This window comes from Alosa pseudoharengus, unplaced genomic scaffold, assembly GCF_046254945.1.
Source record: "Alosa pseudoharengus isolate Yale_2024_CS ecotype anadromous, Long Island Sound unplaced genomic scaffold, YU_APseudo_1.1 YU_APseudo_1.1_scf_18, whole genome shotgun sequence".
NCBI lineage: Eukaryota > Metazoa > Chordata > Actinopteri > Clupeiformes > Clupeidae > Alosa > Alosa pseudoharengus.
Genome location: NW_027468650.1, coordinates 26,856,568 through 26,875,018, shown reverse-complemented (window position 1 = coordinate 26,875,018; position 18,451 = coordinate 26,856,568). Strand labels below are relative to the sequence as shown.

The window sequence follows — 18,451 nt, the reverse complement described above, 5'->3', positions numbered from 1 at the left end:
AGGGATACAGATACAGAGGGGTGAATCTATTGGGGGTCAGAGAGGCAAATGCTGAGCATCTGGCAGATTCAGTCTACTTGAGGGGGAGAGAGAGAGAAAGAGAGACAGAGAGAAAGATGTGGTGTAGAGAGAGAGAAGATTAGGAAATGGTAAAGAGAAAGAGAGGCCATCTCTGTGTTTATGAATGACACATTACACATCACATACTCTCCCTGAGCTACACATACGGCACCTTACAGCACAACGTACACATAAAAGTTGACACATAAAAAAAACAAAACAAAGTAAAACATAAAAAGGGAGTAAAAATGAAACATAAGCAAGGCAGTACAGACGAGGGACGTGGGTGGGGAAAGGGGGGGGGGGGGCGTTAGGGATGGAAAAAAGGGGGAGGGGAGGGGTGAAATCAAAGTTTAAAATCATACAGAATACCTTAACACAAACCTCTTGACATGAGTGCATGCCTTAGGTTCAGAACGAGCACAGCCAGAGGGGTTGATAGCTAGGGGCAGCTCCATTAGGGGATTGCGGCCGTAGCGGAACGTGTAGCGCTCACACGCCTCCACTCCCGGGAGCTGCAGGAGACACACACAGACACACACACACACACACACACACACACACACACACAGAAGAGAATGTTGGGTCAAGCGAGATTGCAGATGGTAAGACAGACAGTAATAACAAAGACAGACACAGAAAAAAAGACACACTATAAGCATTGTTACAGTTGCACACTTGGCGTTTAGGTGATTATGAAGACATTAAACGGCAGAGTGACGGCTTGAAAAACACTTTCCTAAGCCAGCTGTGACTGTGCGATGAGCTCATTTTCACCACAGAGCCCGAGCCAAAAGCCTCCAGCCCCTTCTCATCCTCCGCTCGGAAATCAATGATCCAGATGCGCCGAAGATTAACAAATCCTATTTGAAGCCGGAGATCAAGCGCCTCTAAATGCTCCTTAAGTTTTCCGTTGCAAAAGCACGAGGGGTTTATTGGGCTCTCGGCGGCGGATATGTAAGAGTACCCACGTGCCACTTAAGCGCGCAGTGGAAAAAGCCGTAAAAGCTTTCATAATTCCCGTTGCTTGCAGGGGAACCGTCCCTCAGTGTGCTACTGCAGACCAGCCGCTCAGACGGTAACGTTCCATCCTCGTCTCGAGGAGGGGAGCGAAATGTGATAAGAACCCTTTTCGCTTTTGTTAATCGGACCCTGGGTTTATTTGCTTTCTCGTTGTGTGTGCGTGAGTGTTGCTCACCGACTCGATGATGCGGGTGACGGAGGAGACGGTGAGGCCGAAGAGGTCCTCGCCCTTCAGGTAGACGGGGAAGAGCTTCAGCATGCCGGTCTCGTTACGGCACTCGGCCATGGGCCCCAGGACCTGATCCCACACGCCTGAAAGGAGGACAACAGAACTTGTTAGAACCGGTTAGAACCTGGCTACACTCAGGGGGTGCACATGCAGTGATGAGGATAAACGAGGTCAGGATAAACTACCTGCTACGACTCACTTTAGGGTGAGTTGCAACCAGCCAAAACAAGTAGGGTTATGTGTGTCTAGACATGGACTTATACTAGACATGTGTTTGTGTGAGAGTGTGCCTGTTGGTTTGTATTTGTGTGCGTTACTAAGACAAAATTATTGTACTCCATTATCTGTATGAGGAAATCTGGTTGTATTTCCAGGTGTGCATGCATGTATGTACACCACTGTAAGTGTGTAACGTATGTGTGTGTGTGTGTGTGTGTGTGTGTGTGTGTGTGTGTGTGTGTGTTGTACCTTTGGGTGTGGTGTCGGTGAGCACCAGATCCTCGTAGCCCTGCTCCACCACGCGGATGCTGAACTCGGGCAGGCCGTCGCGCTCGTCCACTGCGCAGACGTAGCGGCAGCGGCGGTGGGCCTGCCGCATGCTCCAGTAGAAGCGGCTGGCCTCGTAGCCCACCGGGTAGATGGCGCCCGGCGCGTGGAAGGCCTGCATCTGACCGGGCAGCAGCTGACCCACGGCATGGAACACCAGGCTGCCCACGCGGAAGGTGCTGTTGCGCTCGCCGCGCCGCACGATGCTGGCCAGCTGGCGCACCTCGTCGCGCTGCACGTAGACGCGGCGGAAGACGGCGAAGCAGTGCAGCTCCTGGTCCATCCCCGGGACCATCGCGCCTCCGCCCGCGCCTCCGCCCATCCCGCCGCCCGAGCCTCCTCCTCGCTCGGCGCCGCGCGGCCGGTGCACGTGGCACAGCATGGTCTTGTCCTTGAAGAAGACGCAGTGGGCCTCCAGGGCGCAGGTGAAGTGGTAGGCGTTGGCGCAGCGCAGGCGGTGGCAGCCGCTGGTGGCGCCCGTCTGCTGGCAGTGGGCGCAGCGCAGGGCCAGGCCGCGGCGGAGGGCCAGCTCCACGTTGATGAGCGCGCCCGCCTGCGTCTCGTACACCTCGCTGGACCACAGCGCGCAGTTCAGGTGCACCCACACGTCCAGGTCCAGGTTGAGGAGGCGCGCCGGACCGTCCGTCTCGCCGTCGCCGCGACGCTGGCACAGGCAGCAGCGGCGGTGGTCGCGCGGCATCGGCTCCGGGCGCAGCCACGACGCCCCGGGGCCTTCGACGGGCAGCCGCTTCTCGTCCTCCGGACGCCTGCCTTTCCCCGGCAGGGGCGGGACGCCCCCACTCCGCGCCACCAGGATCTGGACGCTCCACTTGCGCCAGCGGTGGCCCTTCCAGCGCTTGGCCGGCGTGTGGCCCCTCGGACCCACCCCCGCCACCAACGAGCCATCCTCGAGGTGGACGGCCCGCGGACGCGGCTTCAGCTTGACCGTGAACTTGAACGCTGGGTCGGACTTGGGCTCCAGTCGGTCAGCGGCGGTGCCAGAAGTGGACCCATCGGCAGGAGACAGCGTGGGGAAGTGGATGGGTGGGGAGGACGGAGGAGACTGCTTGGGCTGAAGCTGGGCCAGGCAATGCACGTCCAGGGAGGACATGTTGTTGCTGTAGGCGTGCAGCACCTTGGACGGGCTGCCCATCACCGAGCTGGCATCAGACGGCATCGCCACAGACGGCTGAATGGAGAGACACGGGAGAAATGAAGACAGTGGGAAGAGAGACGAATGGAGAGGTAGTGGAGGAGAAAAAAAAAAGAGTGAGAGTGAGTGGGGAGAGAAAGAGAGAGAGTATAGGATTCCAGTCTCCTCAAGGCTATAGACAGTCTAATCCCTCCATATTTAACAGGGGGATTTGTCTGGAAATGTTTAGTGACTAGTCTTATCACTTACAAATTTTTTTTACATTAGCTACTGGTAACTCCAGTGTGTCTGAGGTGTGTGTGTATGTGTGTGTGTGTGTGTGTTTGCGCAGTGTATGGTTTTATCCTCTGGGATCACTGAGGGTCAGTGTGTGTGTGTAAGTGGCCTGAGGCGTGTGGAGTAGGGGGACTGACCTTGCTGTTGGAGATCTTGACCTGCAGGGCGGCAGAGTAGAGCAGGAAGCAGCTGTGACTGCAGAACACCAGGGTGCCCTCCAACTTGACCTGACCCTCCTGTCCCAACATGAACACACACACACACACACACACACACACACATCAGAACACAGCACACACACGTACTGCTACACAGATACAAAAATCCCTATCCACTGACCTACCCCCACCTCCCTCCCAAACACAAATAATTATAGTGTGCTTATTCAGATGTGACACACACACACACACTATATCTCCCTTTCTCACTCTGTCTCAACACACACACACACACTCACACACATGCCTATCTACTGACCTATCCCCATCTCCCTCCCAAACATAAATAAAACGCACACATGCACACAATATCTCCCTTTGTACTTCTCTCTCTCACTCTCACTCTCACACAAAAGCCAAACAGCGGTTCAGTCCTCCCCACCCAGTGTGTGGTGCGCATCATTAAGAGTGCAGTTTGGGGTTCCATGTGGGCACAGGCACATCAAAGAGGAGTTCAGGAGAGTGAATGGAACGAGCAGTGCCAGGAGTGCCATGGTGTTGATAGTGCATTACCCCTCCATTTGCATATCACACACCCCCCTCCCCACCACACCAGAACAGGGAGAGCCGCCACTTCAAAGCCCACCCTGATCTCTTCAAATGACCTGAAATTTCCAGAAGCTTCTTGAGGGATGAGCACCAGGAGGCGTCGGGCCTTCCCACCCCCACCCCCGCTGAGTAAGTGCCTGTCACGCCTTAAGCCGGTGGGCACTGGTGACGTTGCCGCGGAAACTGTCGCTGGGGCTGAAAAGTGTTCCGATGTGGAAGAGCGGGATTTGCATAATTTGGGTATTTTGTGACTGGGAAGGCTGAGGGGAACTTGAGCCACGGCTTCGTAGATGGTGGTGAATGCGTGCGCACGCACACGCACACACACACACACACACACACACACACACACTCCAGATAGACAGCAGACAGCAGAGCCCATTGCACATACTTTCTTTCTCTCCCTCACACATTCACACCTGTCTGTATGTGACTCATCACTGCTATGCTGCTATGCTAAAACTCCCCTGTGGCTTAATCACAGCTCTCACCCACAAATAAACTTGAGATCACACACTTGCATTCAATTAACCAGTTTCTACCAGCAAAAGTCTCATCTCTATGGGTCATTGATAGGGCAATTCCATGCAAAACGGTCACGTCCATAACACCAACTAAATACCATGGCATTGTGTTGGCGTTATGGATATGACAGTTTTGCGTGGAATTGCCCGATACTGTAAGAGGCAACTGGCCAAGTTTTTATTTCATTAAGACATTTAAGGTGCAGTAGCTGGAAAGGCTGGAATTGAGTAGCATACCAGTTTGGCACAAGGCAGGTCTTTGGTGGACTTGCGGACTCCATTTCCCAGAACCACCACCTTGCAGTGGCAGCACCACTGGGCCTTGGGTCCAGGGCTGGCGCTAGAATTTCCCATCTGATAGTCATGTCTCCCTGTTGAGCCTAAACACAAACATAGACACACAAAACAAACAAACAAACAAACAAACAAACAAACACACAAGTTAGTCAAACCAATGTGAGCCACCTGGTAATACACAACACCATGTGACCTCTTCCCTCATTAGGCCCGTTTCACACTGGATGCTCTACATGTGCATGACAGCCGCAGAACACTATACCGAACGCACACTCACACATGCACACTCGCACGCATGCACGCACCCGCACCCGCGCACACACACACACACACACACACACACACACAGACACACACAGACACACACAGACACACACAGACACACACAGACACACACAGACACACACAGACACACACACAGACACACACACAGACAGACACAGACACACACACACACACCAAGTGTAAAATAAGTCTTAGACTGACCAGGCAATTATCAGCATTAACACAAGACACTGGGCTAACCCATCAGATGACAGGGAGCCCTCTAATGCTGAAATATAGAAGCTATTCTAACACCTTCAGGCTGCCCGTCAGTAAGGCTCTCAGTTAAACCATTTAAATGTTGTATCCCTACAGACATTACCAGCACTGTTTTTATTCACACCTCTCTCACATGACACCTTCCTCCACCTCAGAGAAAGAGAGAGAGAGAGAGAGAGAGAGAGAGACCCCTCCACCTTCATCTCCACCTTATCTGTCTGTCTGACCTGCTGTCCATTTAACACTCATCTGGAGATCTGTTAACCAATTAGCTTGCACCACGGTAAAGAGAGTGGGGGGGGGGGGGGGGATAATGACCTCATGACACTGACAGGCCGGAGTGGGGCAATTACATCAACAGGTTACTCATGGCAAGAGGAAAAAAAGAACTACTGGGAACTCAAAAAGGGAAGAAATTAAACGCAAAAGGAGAAGCTTAGCTAAGTTATGTTAAGGTAAAACATCTTGGCAGGTATGGGTATGGGGCACACCTGCTTGCGAGTAGGTCTTACCAGTGCTGGGTAGGCGTCCGAGGGCCAGTGGAGGCCCCTGGATCATCCCCGGGGGGCCGGGGGGAGCTGGGGATCTGTGGAGGTGCTGCTGGGAGAAGAGCGCGCCCTGAGAGGGGGGTACCTTCACCCCGGCGAGCAGGGCCAGCGAGCTCCTCTCTGGGATGCGGTTCTCGTCGTAGGTGTTGGGGATGGGCACGCGCAACAGGTTGGCCACTGCCGCCACCACCCCCGGAACATTCTGGAAGAGAGAGAGAGAGAGATAGATAAGTTATAGTTGGGTTGACGCCAAACATGTAGTGTGTGAAGTGTGTGTTTTAGCGGACTGATGGAGTGTGTATGTTTTCAGAGTAGCAGACGCACATTGGCTGCGGCAGAGTTGAGGGTGATGGCGATGGACACCAGGTCACTTTTGGAACATGAAGATGGAAGGCCAAAGGAGGAGCCAAAGAAAGGGCCGGTAGGTTCCGACTTCACCTCCCACTTCCTGATTTCTGAACCTGAGGATAGAGACAATACACAGTTAGACCACATCAACCTAGTTTGAAGTAGGTATCCGTGTGTGAGTGAGTGAGTGAGTGAGTGAGTGAGTGAGTGAGTGAGTGAGTGAGTGAATAAGAGTGTGAATGAGAGTGTGTATGTGTCAGTGAATGAGTGAGAATGTGAGTGTGTGTGTATATATACAGTATGTATGTATGTACTGTATGTATGAAGAGTGTGTGTGTATGTGTGTGTGTGTGTGTGTGTGTATGAATGAGTGACTGAGTGAGGAAAAAAGTGAGAATGTGAGTGATGGATTGGCTGCATTGCATTGTGGGTGGGTGAGTGCGTGCATGCGTGTACCTTTCCCACTGGCAGGTGGCAGCATGGGCAGGAGAGGTGAGGTGGCCGGTGAGGGCGGCTCCAGCTTGACACGCGACAGGTCTGGGTAGCGGCTGATCTCCATGCCGACCACGCTCTCGGGAGACGAGGACGGCACAAAGCTGTCGGGGGTGTCCCTGTCCGAACAGTGTTCCTGCCCCCTGTGGTCAGACACACATTCAGCATCAGATAGAGACACCATAGAGACAAAATAAACATGAGCTGAAAACAACTCTCATTCTGGAAAAGGAAATCTAATCTAATCTTCCTATTTTCAAACTGCATTAGTTTATCGCTGTATCAGTTTTACACTCACTCACAGCCGAGGAACAGACTAGCACCAGCGATGGGGGACCCAGCATCAGAGAGTAAAAGACCTACCACATATTTGTTTCAACCATTCACCAAACCAGATGAGCTAATTAGTGAAATCGACTGTTTTAGGTGCACAAACAGAACCAACACATGGCAGGACTTTTACTTCCTGAAGCGGGGTTTCCCATCTCTGACTAGCACACAGCAGGGGCGCAAGGATGACGTTCTGTGTACAGCACACTCACGTTCTGGCGCCCAGACCCCTATAGGTCTGTGGTGCCCACCTGAGCTCCTCCTGGTTGTTGTGGGGTGGGGTGGGCAGCGAGGCAGGCACGTCCACCGTCTTGGGCCCCTGGGAGATGGTCTGAGCCAGCAGGTCATCCTCAGGGTGGTACGGGGTGGGCAAGGGTTTAGGACCCAGGGACTTGGGCACTGGACACAGGGATCAAAGTGAATATTAGCATTTAAGATAGGACAGTGTACATAATGAATATATAACCTGGTATCAGAGCACAATAAAGGTGGTCACTCCATTCTCCATTGATTACAAATACATTGAGCAAAACGGTCACGTAGTGTTGCTTAGCCCATATAATACAGAGTACAAGAGAAGCCAACTCATAGCTCTCAAGGTGCTTCTTATTAGACTCGTGTCTTGTCTACTGAGACCCGGGTAAAACATACCCCCATGCCTACCCATGACCGCTGCTTTCCTGGCCAGCTCCTCAGCTGTGGCAAAGCCGTTGACCATCTTCTGCCGGGCCACTGGGGGTGGGGTTGGGGGCAGTGAGGCTGGGGGCGTGGGGGGATTGCTCAGGTTGCTCTGCTGCAGTGGACACGGGAGAAGAGAACGCATATTAACTTGAGGCTACGCAATATGAAGAGACCAGAGGTGGGTGTTGTATTTATCACCGTTTCATTTATTATTTTATTTTAATGATGTATTTGTTTTTTTTCTGTGCTGTTGGCACCTTGTAGACCAGCTGTGAGTAGTAGTCCGAGACGCCGTCCAGCGTGGCGCTGCCGAAGGAGCCGGACAGGCGGTTCTCCCCGTTCAGCTGCCCACTGCTGCCGTAGGGCGGGAAGAGGGCAAAGTTCACGCCGATCAGAGGCTCCATGAGGGGAAGCATGGTCAACTGCTGCAGGAACAGAGAGAGAGAGAGAAAAAGAGAGAGAGAAAGACAAAGAGAAAGAGAGCGATGAGAAGGGATGCACATTTAACAGATTGAAATCAGACTACAAAAGTTGCTAGCACAATAACAGCTTGTAACACTAAGGAACCAACCACTCTCAAGTCGGTGAGACTGGGTACATTGGTGACTTGACGTATGCCAGTCACAGATAGGGACCGGGCACACAAAAAATTGGGGGAGAGCTATCAGTCAAAGTCTGACAGAACGCTTTCATTCCGTTAACTGCGTGACTGCGAGTCGCACAACGCGGACTTTTGTTTCACGAGACAATGCTATCAATGCAAATGAGCAGTGGGGCTTTGAAGTTTGCCGGTGGCGTGGAGATGCAGCAGGAGATGTGCTGCGGATCCCAGAGAGACGTGGTTGAGTAGTCCCCCTGGAGGGCTGCAGATATCACACGCTCAGTCTGGGCTTTTTCTCTCTCTCTCTCGCTCTCTCTCTGATGCAAGAAGTTTGGGGAATTATTTTGACCTTAAGTGTTCTTTGCATTTCAAAGAACGCTGAGTCATGCCCAACGAGAACAACAGCCTTCAGCTTCTTTTTATTTTCTTTCTTTATTCAAAGAATTTTTGAGGGGAGTTTCGAGAAACTCTAAGTCGTGCATTATACACTGGGTATACACACACACACACACACACACACACACACACACACACACACACACACACACACACACAATGCAGAACTTATAACAAAATAAACCTCTTAGGCTCCCACTCATCAATGGAAAATCTCCATGGGAACAGCAGTGCAGTTGGGGTGAAGATTGATGGAGCTGGGGGGTAGGGGGGGTGTTTTTTCCACCCAGCCCTGCCCAGTCAGAGCCCCCTCTCCACTGCCACTCTCTCTCCGTCCCATCCCGCCTCGCTGGGAACGCTCATTACTCTAGCTGCACGATTGCGTCGAGTCGCCCATTCAAATCTAGCTTAGCCACGTGTGTCAGTGCCAGCAGTGCTATTAGGCCTTAATGAAAGTCATTCTTTATGTAGATGAAGGTAATTAACAGGCTAAATTGGCTTAATATATATACACACAAATAATTAAACTTAAAATTGGGTAAAACATTTCTACCTGCACATTAATGAAAAATGCATTAATATGGTGTGGGCTGATAAATAGTGTAATTTCTGTAATGATCACGCACAGAATATGAATCACACGTGTATTCAACTTTCCTTCAAGGCAGTTTATACACCATTCAAAAGGCCAGCATTTCTAAAAGTGCAATAAATTGTATGCCCAGGCAAATATGCTGTCACACAAATGTCATATGTGCACTGATGATGAGCTCTTCTTAGAACTTACTGCACTCCACTTTACATAGCACATCTATGGTGAGGCCATAGTAGAGGAAAGATGAACATGATAAAGGTGGCATATAATGACACTCTTAGAATCCTGTTAAAGTACCCATGGTGGGAAAAGTGCAAGCAAGATATTTGTGAATTGTAATGTTCCCACTTTCCAAGCATTGCTTGGAAATTGTATGTTTAAATGTATGTGCAGGCTTACTGAGACTAGGAGTGGCATTATAAGGTCTTTGACGGACTCTAACCTAAGACAAGCCTGAGACAAGATATTCCTCCAGTTTTAAGAAATATTGGAACCAACTTTTGTATGTATTTTAACCACAGAGCACACATGTATGCTATGTGTAATTTATTTTATGTTTGTGTGTATACTGTGTGTGGAAACAACTTTGGTTAGAAGACTTGCTAGTGCGAGTAAGTGTACAGTAGGGCTGTCACTTTTGTGAAAAAATCCTGTTCGATTTTTGAGACATAAGTGTTCATTGAATCGATTGTAAAATCGATTTATGTCTAAAGACGTTTCCATTTTCAACGCCAAATATAGGCCAATCCACAAACAACTAACAGGCATTAGGACGAACGTAAAGAGGGCGCTAGTAGACGCAAGCCAGCAATATTTCTGATGATTTATTGGCGTGAAGTTTCGTGCACAATGACAAACAGAAGTGCAACATTCTCGAAAACCAGTAAGCCGAGTGGACTGCCATTACATCAGTGACATGACTGCAGGCTTCAACGCAGCTGTGTCTGTGTTTACGATTAGAAATGTCAAACAAATTTCGCCTACGTAGAACTCGATTGCACAGTTTGCGTAGCCTACCGCTTTGTTCTTCTCTATAGTTTGATATACCAAAAATCCGAAGTACTTCCACATCTCCTCAAGTTATTAGGGCCTATCACTCGTCTCTCTACATGTCGCACAGGTTGATCGCGTTGTCCTCCATTTTTTGGCAAAACACGAGCAGCAAATTGGTGGGAATTTTCTTTTTAGCTTCCGCAATGCTTACTGCACTTCGGAATTCTTTTATATTCTTATATTCTTGTTTGTGAATTTTGTTACATCTATCTTTTTTATTTGTTTATTTCGTTTAAAATTAAGTGTAAATATTTGGTTAAAATCGATTCCCTATTTTAGTTTTCGAAACTTGTGTTGTTTGGTCCAATCGATTGTGCAATCGATTTTCGAATGTAAAGTGACAGCCCTAGTGTACAGTATTCAATATGAGTAAGTGAGTGCCGACATATCTCTCTCTCACACAAACACACACACCTGTTTGAGCTGGCTCATAAGCGAGTCGGTGTTGGAGTAGGCTATTTGGCGTTCCTCTTCCTCCTTCTTCCTCTTCTTGTAGCGGGACGGCGGCTTCTCCATTCCTGTCTTGGGCCCGCGCTTGTAGCGCTGCTGCTTGCGTTTGCCCTGCTCCGGCCCAGAAGCTTCCAGAAGCTCGGGCTTTACCGTCTGAGCTCCCTGAACGACAGAAGCACAACACATACTTAAACACATGGGACACTTAAGATGGAAATATTCACATACATACGGTCAGATTCTTTGGCTGCCCAATGAATGTTGTGTTGTGTTTTCTTCTGGAAACATGGGAGATGGAGTTGTATCAAAGCTGCATTCAAAGCAGACTAGAGGGGTGGATGAGGCTGTACAGTAAAGAAAATGACTGCAGCAGAACTGCAGCATCAAACTATTATAGGCGCTATTAATCTTAATAGATGAATGAAGCGGGCTGACGTGGCATTCAAGAGAGATGCAAGTCCAGTCGTCATTACACTGCGCACGAGAGGCGTCAATCTGTTATGTGGCAAGTGTTCCCAGTTGTACCAAAACAGACCCAACCGTAAGAGGAAAACAGTCATCTCCATGTGCTAGATAATGAGTCCCAAGGGACAGAACACAGAGAGGCTATGTTGATATGATGAAGGCCTCAGCCTGGACATCTGTTACGGAAGGACACAGAGTGGCACCATCCCAATCTAGTTATGGCACCCTGACCTGTAAACTAGACAATCTGCATCATGCTGTTTACTCTGCACATAATGCACATCCTTCCTGGGAGTAGCCTGTAAATGTATGGTAGCCTGGTATACCCTCTTGTAATGGTCACTCAGTTCAGGTACAAGTGAGATACATCTGAATTCTTCACTATCAAATACCTCTGAAATGTGGTGAATTTGCAAGGCACTTCTGAGCTAATCACATACCATTTTGAGCATGCTCTTGCTGTCGTTGGGCATGTCATCTTCTGAGCGCAGGCTGTCCACAGAGGTCTGGTGTTGCAGAGGGGATGTCTGGTGCGGGGGGCCCTGGGAAGGAGGAGGGGTGCTCTTGTTCTTCAGCAGGTGCTTGAGCAGCTCATTGCCCGAGGCGTCACTTCCTCCCAGGTTGGGCAAGGTAAGTTCCTGACCCGCTTCCTGTTTGACCATCCTGTGGAGGTCTGGGGGTCCGTGGCACTCGCTGGCCTCTATTTTCTCCAGTTTCACCTCGTGCAGCTGTCCTGGGTGCTGCCTGTCGGCTGCCTCCATGGAGCCCCCGCTGCACTGGCGGCTCAGCAGGGAGGGACCGCCGTGGCCTCCCCCCACAGACGAGAGCTGGCGCTCCAGCTCAGAGGCGGGGGCCAGGCCGGCGAAGGTGTCGGTGGACAGGTCGGGCTCCCCGGCCAGCGCGGAGGAGGCGCGGGTTGGAGTGGAGGGGGTGCGGGGGGTGAGCGGAGCGGTGATGTCCGAGTGCGGGGTGGACGGCGTGCGGACCGAGTCGGCGTCGTCGTCCTTGGCGCTCTTCTTCTTGCGGCTGCGCTTCTTCTTGCTCTTCTCCTCCGGGATGATGTTGGAGTACAGCTGGATGAGCGACTGGCCCGAACCGGGGTAGTTCGGGGGCAGCGGCGTCGAGGGAGAGTCCATCCCGAACGCCGAGCCGTCTCCGCCGGGAGCCTGCTGTGGGTGGCCGCTGCCGGGGGGTCCGGCAAACCCTGTGGGCCGCTGGGGCTGGCCCTGTGGGAAGCCGTGCCCGGCCATCATTGGGCTCTTCCCCCGAAAATTAGGGCCCATGTCTGGGCTGAAGCCTCCATTGCCCGTTCCAGGCCTCTGCTGGTTGCCCTGCATGAAACCCTGGCCAGGGGCACCGATGAAGTCCATGCCAGCCTGCTGCGGCTGCGGAAACATGGCCCCCATTTGTTGCTGTTGCATCTGCTGCTGTTGTTGAGTGGGCCGAGTAGGCTGCAGGAAGTCCTGCGGCAGCTCGCTGTTGTAGAAGGGCATCTGTGCCAGGCTGGCGTCTCTGGGTCCGGGGGCGGGCGTGGACACCGGCGCGGCAGACGAGGCGTCTGCGGAGCCCATGCCCATGTCCATCTGCTTCTGCAGGGCACGCTGGCGCTCCACCTCCTGCATGAGCTGCACCCGCTGACGCTCCTGCTGCTCGCGGAGACGCTCGCGACGCTCGCGCTCTTGGAAGCCCTCGCTGAACGGGTTGTTGTCGTCGAACTTCACGTGAGGGGATGGACCGCCAGCGGCAGCGGCAGCGGCACCTCCAGCACCGGCGGATCCTCCGCTGGCGGCCATGCCTGCCGCAGCTATCGGAGTGGGCTTGGCCGCGCCTGGCACCATGGGGGGCGCAGGGGGCTGCTGAGGGGGAACTTGCTGGGCGGGGTTGGCAGGGGGCATCTGGGGCGGCATGAGAGCCGGCAACCGAGGGCCTCCGCCCACACCCATGGGTCCTCCAGGGCCAGGGTGCCAGCCTGGCATGTTGGGCATATTGGGCATGATGGGCATGCGCTGGGGAGGGTTGGGCTGGCCAGGGTGGGGCTGCATCCCCATCATGGGGCCCATCATAGGCTGGTTCATTGGTCCCGGTCCAGGGCCTTGTCCTGGCATCATGCCAGGGGTCTGGGGTGGCATAACTGGCATGGGAGGCATCATAGGGTGCTGGAGGTTGTGCTGCTGCTGCTTGACTCGGTACTCCTCGATGAGCTCGGCATGCTCTTTCTGCTGTTTGCGGATCTACACAGACAGGGAGAAGACAAAGAGCAAGACAGATGAAGTACCAGAGGAGGGCTGCCAAGACATAAGAGCACTGGTCATAACTCTGTCAACATTGCACTACATTTCAAGTATTACATATTAGCCGCAGCTACAGGCTAACAGTCTGAAGCTTTCCAGACTGGGCATCTGTTCTCCTCCTCTGCCTCTCTCTCCCTCCCTCCATCTCTCCCTCTCTCGCTCTCTCTGAGTGTTGATGGAATGGAAAGGTACAATGTGATAATGTCAGTAAATAAATCAAACTGTACTCCTCTGGGCAAAGAGGTCTCAAAGAAAGATTGTGTGTGTGTGTGTGTGTGTGTGTGTGTGTGTGTGTGTGTGTGTGTGTGTGTGTGTGTCAGTGTGAAACTGGCAAAGGAAAGGTCACAGTGCTTTAAATAATTGGAAAGGTAAACCATGTTTTTTTTAGTGCAAAGGTCATGAGGTTGTGTTTTCAGAGACACTTCAGCAGGGAAACAGAAGCCTGACAGCCAGCTGCTAAAGGATTTATACAAGTCTATGTGCCTGGGTCTACACTGGGGAAACCACAGCATTTCATTTTGATTTTGTCGATGTTTTTGCCTTCTATACCTGAGCATGAATACCTTCTGCCAATTCAGTATGGTAATTTTCATTTAGATGATTGACATGATGACATTCATTACATCCATAAGCCATGTGAAAACCTGTGTGTGTGTGTGTGTGTATGTGTGTGTTTACATACATTCATGTGCCATGTGTGCTTGTGCATGAATGTGAATCGTTTGAATGTACTCATTTACCTCACACACAGTTGCATGTGCATACACATCTATGCTTAGGTGTTAACCTGACAGTTCATTTGTGTATGTATATACTGTATGTACGTGAGCGAGAGAGAGAGAAAGAGAAAGAGAGAGAGAGAGATAGAGAGAAAGAGAGAGATAGAGAGAAAGAGTGTGAGTGTGGTGTTACCTGTTCCAGCTGCTTCTGCACCATGCTCTGCTGCTCGGTCACGTGCTTGAGCTGCTCGGCGTCCTCCTCGGGGAACTCGCGGCCTGCCTTCTTGGCCGTGCGCTGCTTGGCCGACAGCGCCTTCTTGGACTTGCGGTGGGAGCCGATCTGCTCCTCCAGGAACTTCTGCTGCATCTGCAGCAGCTGCTGGGTGTCCTGCAGCCACTCCTCGTACTGCTTCCTCTGTGTATCGTCTGGGAAGAGGAGAGGAGAGGAGTGGACAGAGCGAGAGCGAGCGAAAGAGAGATAGAAAGAGAGTGATAGAGGGAGGAAAAGAGAGAGAGAAAGAAAAAGAGATGAGCAGGTCCTCAATCCCTCTTTTCATCTGCCACTGTTCTCTGTGTCTGCTGGAGATTGGAGGCTGGATAATAAACAGAAGCTGACTAGGTGGCAGTTGCTATATTGCCTCCATCCATCATATTACTGTGCTCGGTGTGGCTCACAAAGCAAAGTGGACAGCAGTCAGATAAGAGGCAGGATATGGGCCACTCAATTCTCCCCAAGTGTTTTCATCTCTCACGTGTCACAGAGATCAGCCTGGGAAGTTCTATACACTCTCAATAGCCATTCATCCATCTCCCATGGACAATGGGAACAAAATTCCGAGATGATAGTGAGAAAGGCTCAGAGTGAACTCAATTGTGTGGCCTCGTGTACTTACTGACAAATCCGGGGCCGAAATTTGGAGGATTAGGTCTTGCCAACTGCGTGGCCAGTTTCCCGTCCTGCAAGGAATTATGGGTAGCCATGAAATGCAAGCATGAACCAGACAAAGAACAGAAGACCAGACATACAGTATGTGTGAATTTGAATGATTTCTTTTGCAGTACCTGTCCGAATAAGTGTGGAGCTCCTGCAGCAGCAGCAGCAGCTTCTGGAACGTGTGCTCCTGGGATTTGCTGGATCCTACACAAGTCATGTAAACGAATGAGAAAGGGAACGAGAGGCCGAAACAGCAGGTGAGAAAATAAAAAATGAGGGATTTGGAGAACATTAAAGAAATAAATCCAAATTAGTAGACACTTCCAAATTCACAGCTGACTATTTTGCCTTCTCATCTTACCTGTTCATCACCATGGGGCCCATGGCCAATGGGTTCTGGGCCATAACCTTATTGATGCCTTGCAGTGCCACCATCTTAGCTTTCATGATGGGATCTGTGATGGCATCAAAGTCTATAAAGGCAAACAATCAACACCGTTAAGACAGAATGAAGTCAGATCAAGTCAGAAGTTCACATCTCCCTACTCCCATGGTCCTCCCTAACCTCAATTTTGTCTCCTCCCAATAAATGATGCTCTTGTGGCAGAGCTTCTGCATAATTCATGCCTCTACTGTGGCAAAAAGCTCCCGAAAGTGTTTCATTGTCAAGATCAATTAAAGCTACCGTGGTGATGTCCATAGGAAACCACTTAAAAACCTCCCTCAGAACAGGAAAGGCATCCTTTCTTTTTGGTTCAGTGCAGTAATGCCAAGGAGCTTTTTGAAACAGATGGATGGAAAAAATGCATGATTACCTCCGATTCCAACTCATGTTCCCTTTGTGAAGCTCTGTACCAGAACAATGTGTGTCAGAATATAGTTTCAATTCAATGCTTAATTGGATCCCACTCTTATCACGTATACATTTATGTATGACAGAGGTAGAAGCGCCTCTTGCCCTCTTTTCATTGACTTTTTATCTGTTCTAAAGGTTTTTGCTCAACCTCAATCTGATTGTGCAAAACTCAAATACGTAACAAATCCTGACCGCTCCTGAAAGGGACTCTTACCGACGTTGGGGAAGAAGGTGTCGGAGCGCTGGCGGATCATGGCCTGCATCTGCCTCTGCTGCTGCTGCTCCTGCCTCTCCTGGTCCAGCAGGTCCTGCAGCAGGAGTGGCTGCTCTTCCAGGAGCAGCGGCCTGTTTTGTAGCTGTGATTGGGATAGCTGTGACACAGGAGCAGATCCTGGAGGTGGTGCCTTCTGCTGCTGCTGCTGGCCCATTCCTGCAAGAGGGAACATCCCCTGCTGGGTCTGCCTGGCCAGACCGTGAGGTCCAGCAGGTAGCTGGCCCCCCATCATGGGCATGTTCAGGTCCACCTGCTGCCCTGTGGAGGGGCCCCCGAACCCAGGGACCGGCAGCTTGGGGTTGGCAGGCTGCATCATGTTCGGGTTGGTCAGCGGCGGGGCTCCCTGGGCCAGGGAGGGATCCATCCTGTGGCCCAAACCCATGGCGGGGTTCATGCCGTGGTCTAGCGCTTGACCGGGCATCATGGACATGACCTGCTGCAGGCCTTGCCCGTGGGTGGTTTGGTGAGGGGAGGCGGCCGCAGCGCCAAGCCCGGAGTCCTCCAGCTTCTCCTTGATGAGCAGACTGGAGAGAACTGGAGCGGAACCGGACAGTGGGTCAGACGAAGGCTGAGCTGACGCTCCAAACAGGCCAGTGTGATCCCCTGAGATTCCACTGGTGTTCATGGGAGGCATACTGCTAGGGTCATGACTGCTCACTGGACATGGTTTGACTTCGGTCTTAATGGTCTTGCCACCGTACAACATGCCTTCTCTCGAGGCACAGTCTTCTTTCTTGACCTGATCGGACATCTGGAGGTTGTCCGCTTTGCCTGCTGGCGGAGACAACGACGCTGTTGCAGCTGCTGTGTCTTGGTGGGTGTTTCTTTTCTCAGACAAGGCTTTCTGAATGTCTAAAGCCTCTCCGTGGTCATCTTCCATAGGATCGGCCAGATCCAGCTCCTCGTTGAACATGTCCTTCTTGTCCTCGAGGTCGAGTTCCGGGTCGGCGTAGGCGATGAGGTCAAACTTCCCCGACGTCAGGAAGTCGTCCAGGTGGAGGCCATCCTCGCCGTCGAGGTTGAGGGTCTCCAGGTCATCGTCCACTAAGTCCTTCACCTCCACGTCCTCCAGGTCCTTCACTGCCGAGTCGTCCGCGTCGAGCTTCTCCTCAATGCCCTCTGCAGTGGGCAGGGGCAGCTCCTCTGGCTGAGTAGCCCCTGGGAGGAGAGCTGGCTGGGGAGTGTTGTGGAGTGTCTCGCTCTGGATCGGCTGACTCATGGACCTGCTGAGCGTTGGATGTTGCTGGCCAGCATTCATTTGCATGTTAGCCTGCTGATGATGATGATGCTGCTGCTGCTGCTGCTGATGCTGATGATGATGATGTTGGTGCTGCTGCTGCTGCTGCTGCTGCTGCATGGCCTCCATGTCAGCTCCCATCTGCATGGGGCCTGGTGCTCCTTGCTGAGGTTGCCCCAGCATGGGATCCATCATTCTCTGGCCTTGGGGCCCGACAAAGCCCATCTCCTGGCCAGGCATGAAGCCTTGGGGGGGCCTTTGGCCTGGCTGGTTGGGGTGGTCCATGGGGCCGAGGGGCCGGAAGGGGAGCCTCATGCGGTTCTCAGGGGCCCGGTGCCGGAGCTCGATGAAGGGCTGGCCCATGATGTTGTGCTGCTGCATGGGGAGCGCCCGCGGGGGGAAGTGCTGGGGAAGCCCCATCTGGGCGTTGCCCCCCATGGGCCGGGCAAGGTCGATGGAGAGGGAGCGGCGCATCTGAGGGGGCATGTTCTCAGGAGCCATGTGCCCACCTGGCATCTGATGTGGGGGCCTCATTAACTGCTCCTGTCCTGGTGCTCCTTGAGGAAATCCAAACCTAGGAGGAGGGGGGGAAAGAGAAAGGGAGGGGGAAAAAAACAGAAACCGGTAGACACAGGAGGAAGATAAGACAGATCTTAAAAAACAGAGCATACCAAGCTTTCCTGAGAAAGCACAGAACAATGTTCACTGATTGCTTCACCAAGTGATTACACTACATCAGACTATGAGTTGCCAAAACAAATGC

General features: G+C 51.9%; 1 protein-coding gene across 1 annotated transcript in view; it reads right to left on the bottom strand.

Moving 5' to 3' along the window:
• Positions 1 to 18,451, bottom strand: part of kmt2ca (lysine (K)-specific methyltransferase 2Ca) — a gene marked incomplete in the record, with an annotated part of 117,652 nt that overhangs the window by 4,144 nt on the left and 95,057 nt on the right. The window contains 18 exon segments of the mRNA XM_076290788.1: positions 433 to 575; positions 1,259 to 1,395; positions 1,781 to 3,047; positions 3,425 to 3,523; positions 4,816 to 4,958; positions 5,931 to 6,168; positions 6,291 to 6,427; positions 6,771 to 6,949; positions 7,349 to 7,535; positions 7,800 to 7,929; positions 8,075 to 8,242; positions 10,877 to 11,074; positions 11,818 to 13,608; positions 14,581 to 14,813; positions 15,281 to 15,344; positions 15,450 to 15,525; positions 15,683 to 15,794; positions 16,392 to 18,262. Coding sequence (XP_076146903.1) covers positions 433 to 575; positions 1,259 to 1,395; positions 1,781 to 3,047; positions 3,425 to 3,523; positions 4,816 to 4,958; positions 5,931 to 6,168; positions 6,291 to 6,427; positions 6,771 to 6,949; positions 7,349 to 7,535; positions 7,800 to 7,929; positions 8,075 to 8,242; positions 10,877 to 11,074; positions 11,818 to 13,608; positions 14,581 to 14,813; positions 15,281 to 15,344; positions 15,450 to 15,525; positions 15,683 to 15,794; positions 16,392 to 18,262 — 7,173 coding nt within the window.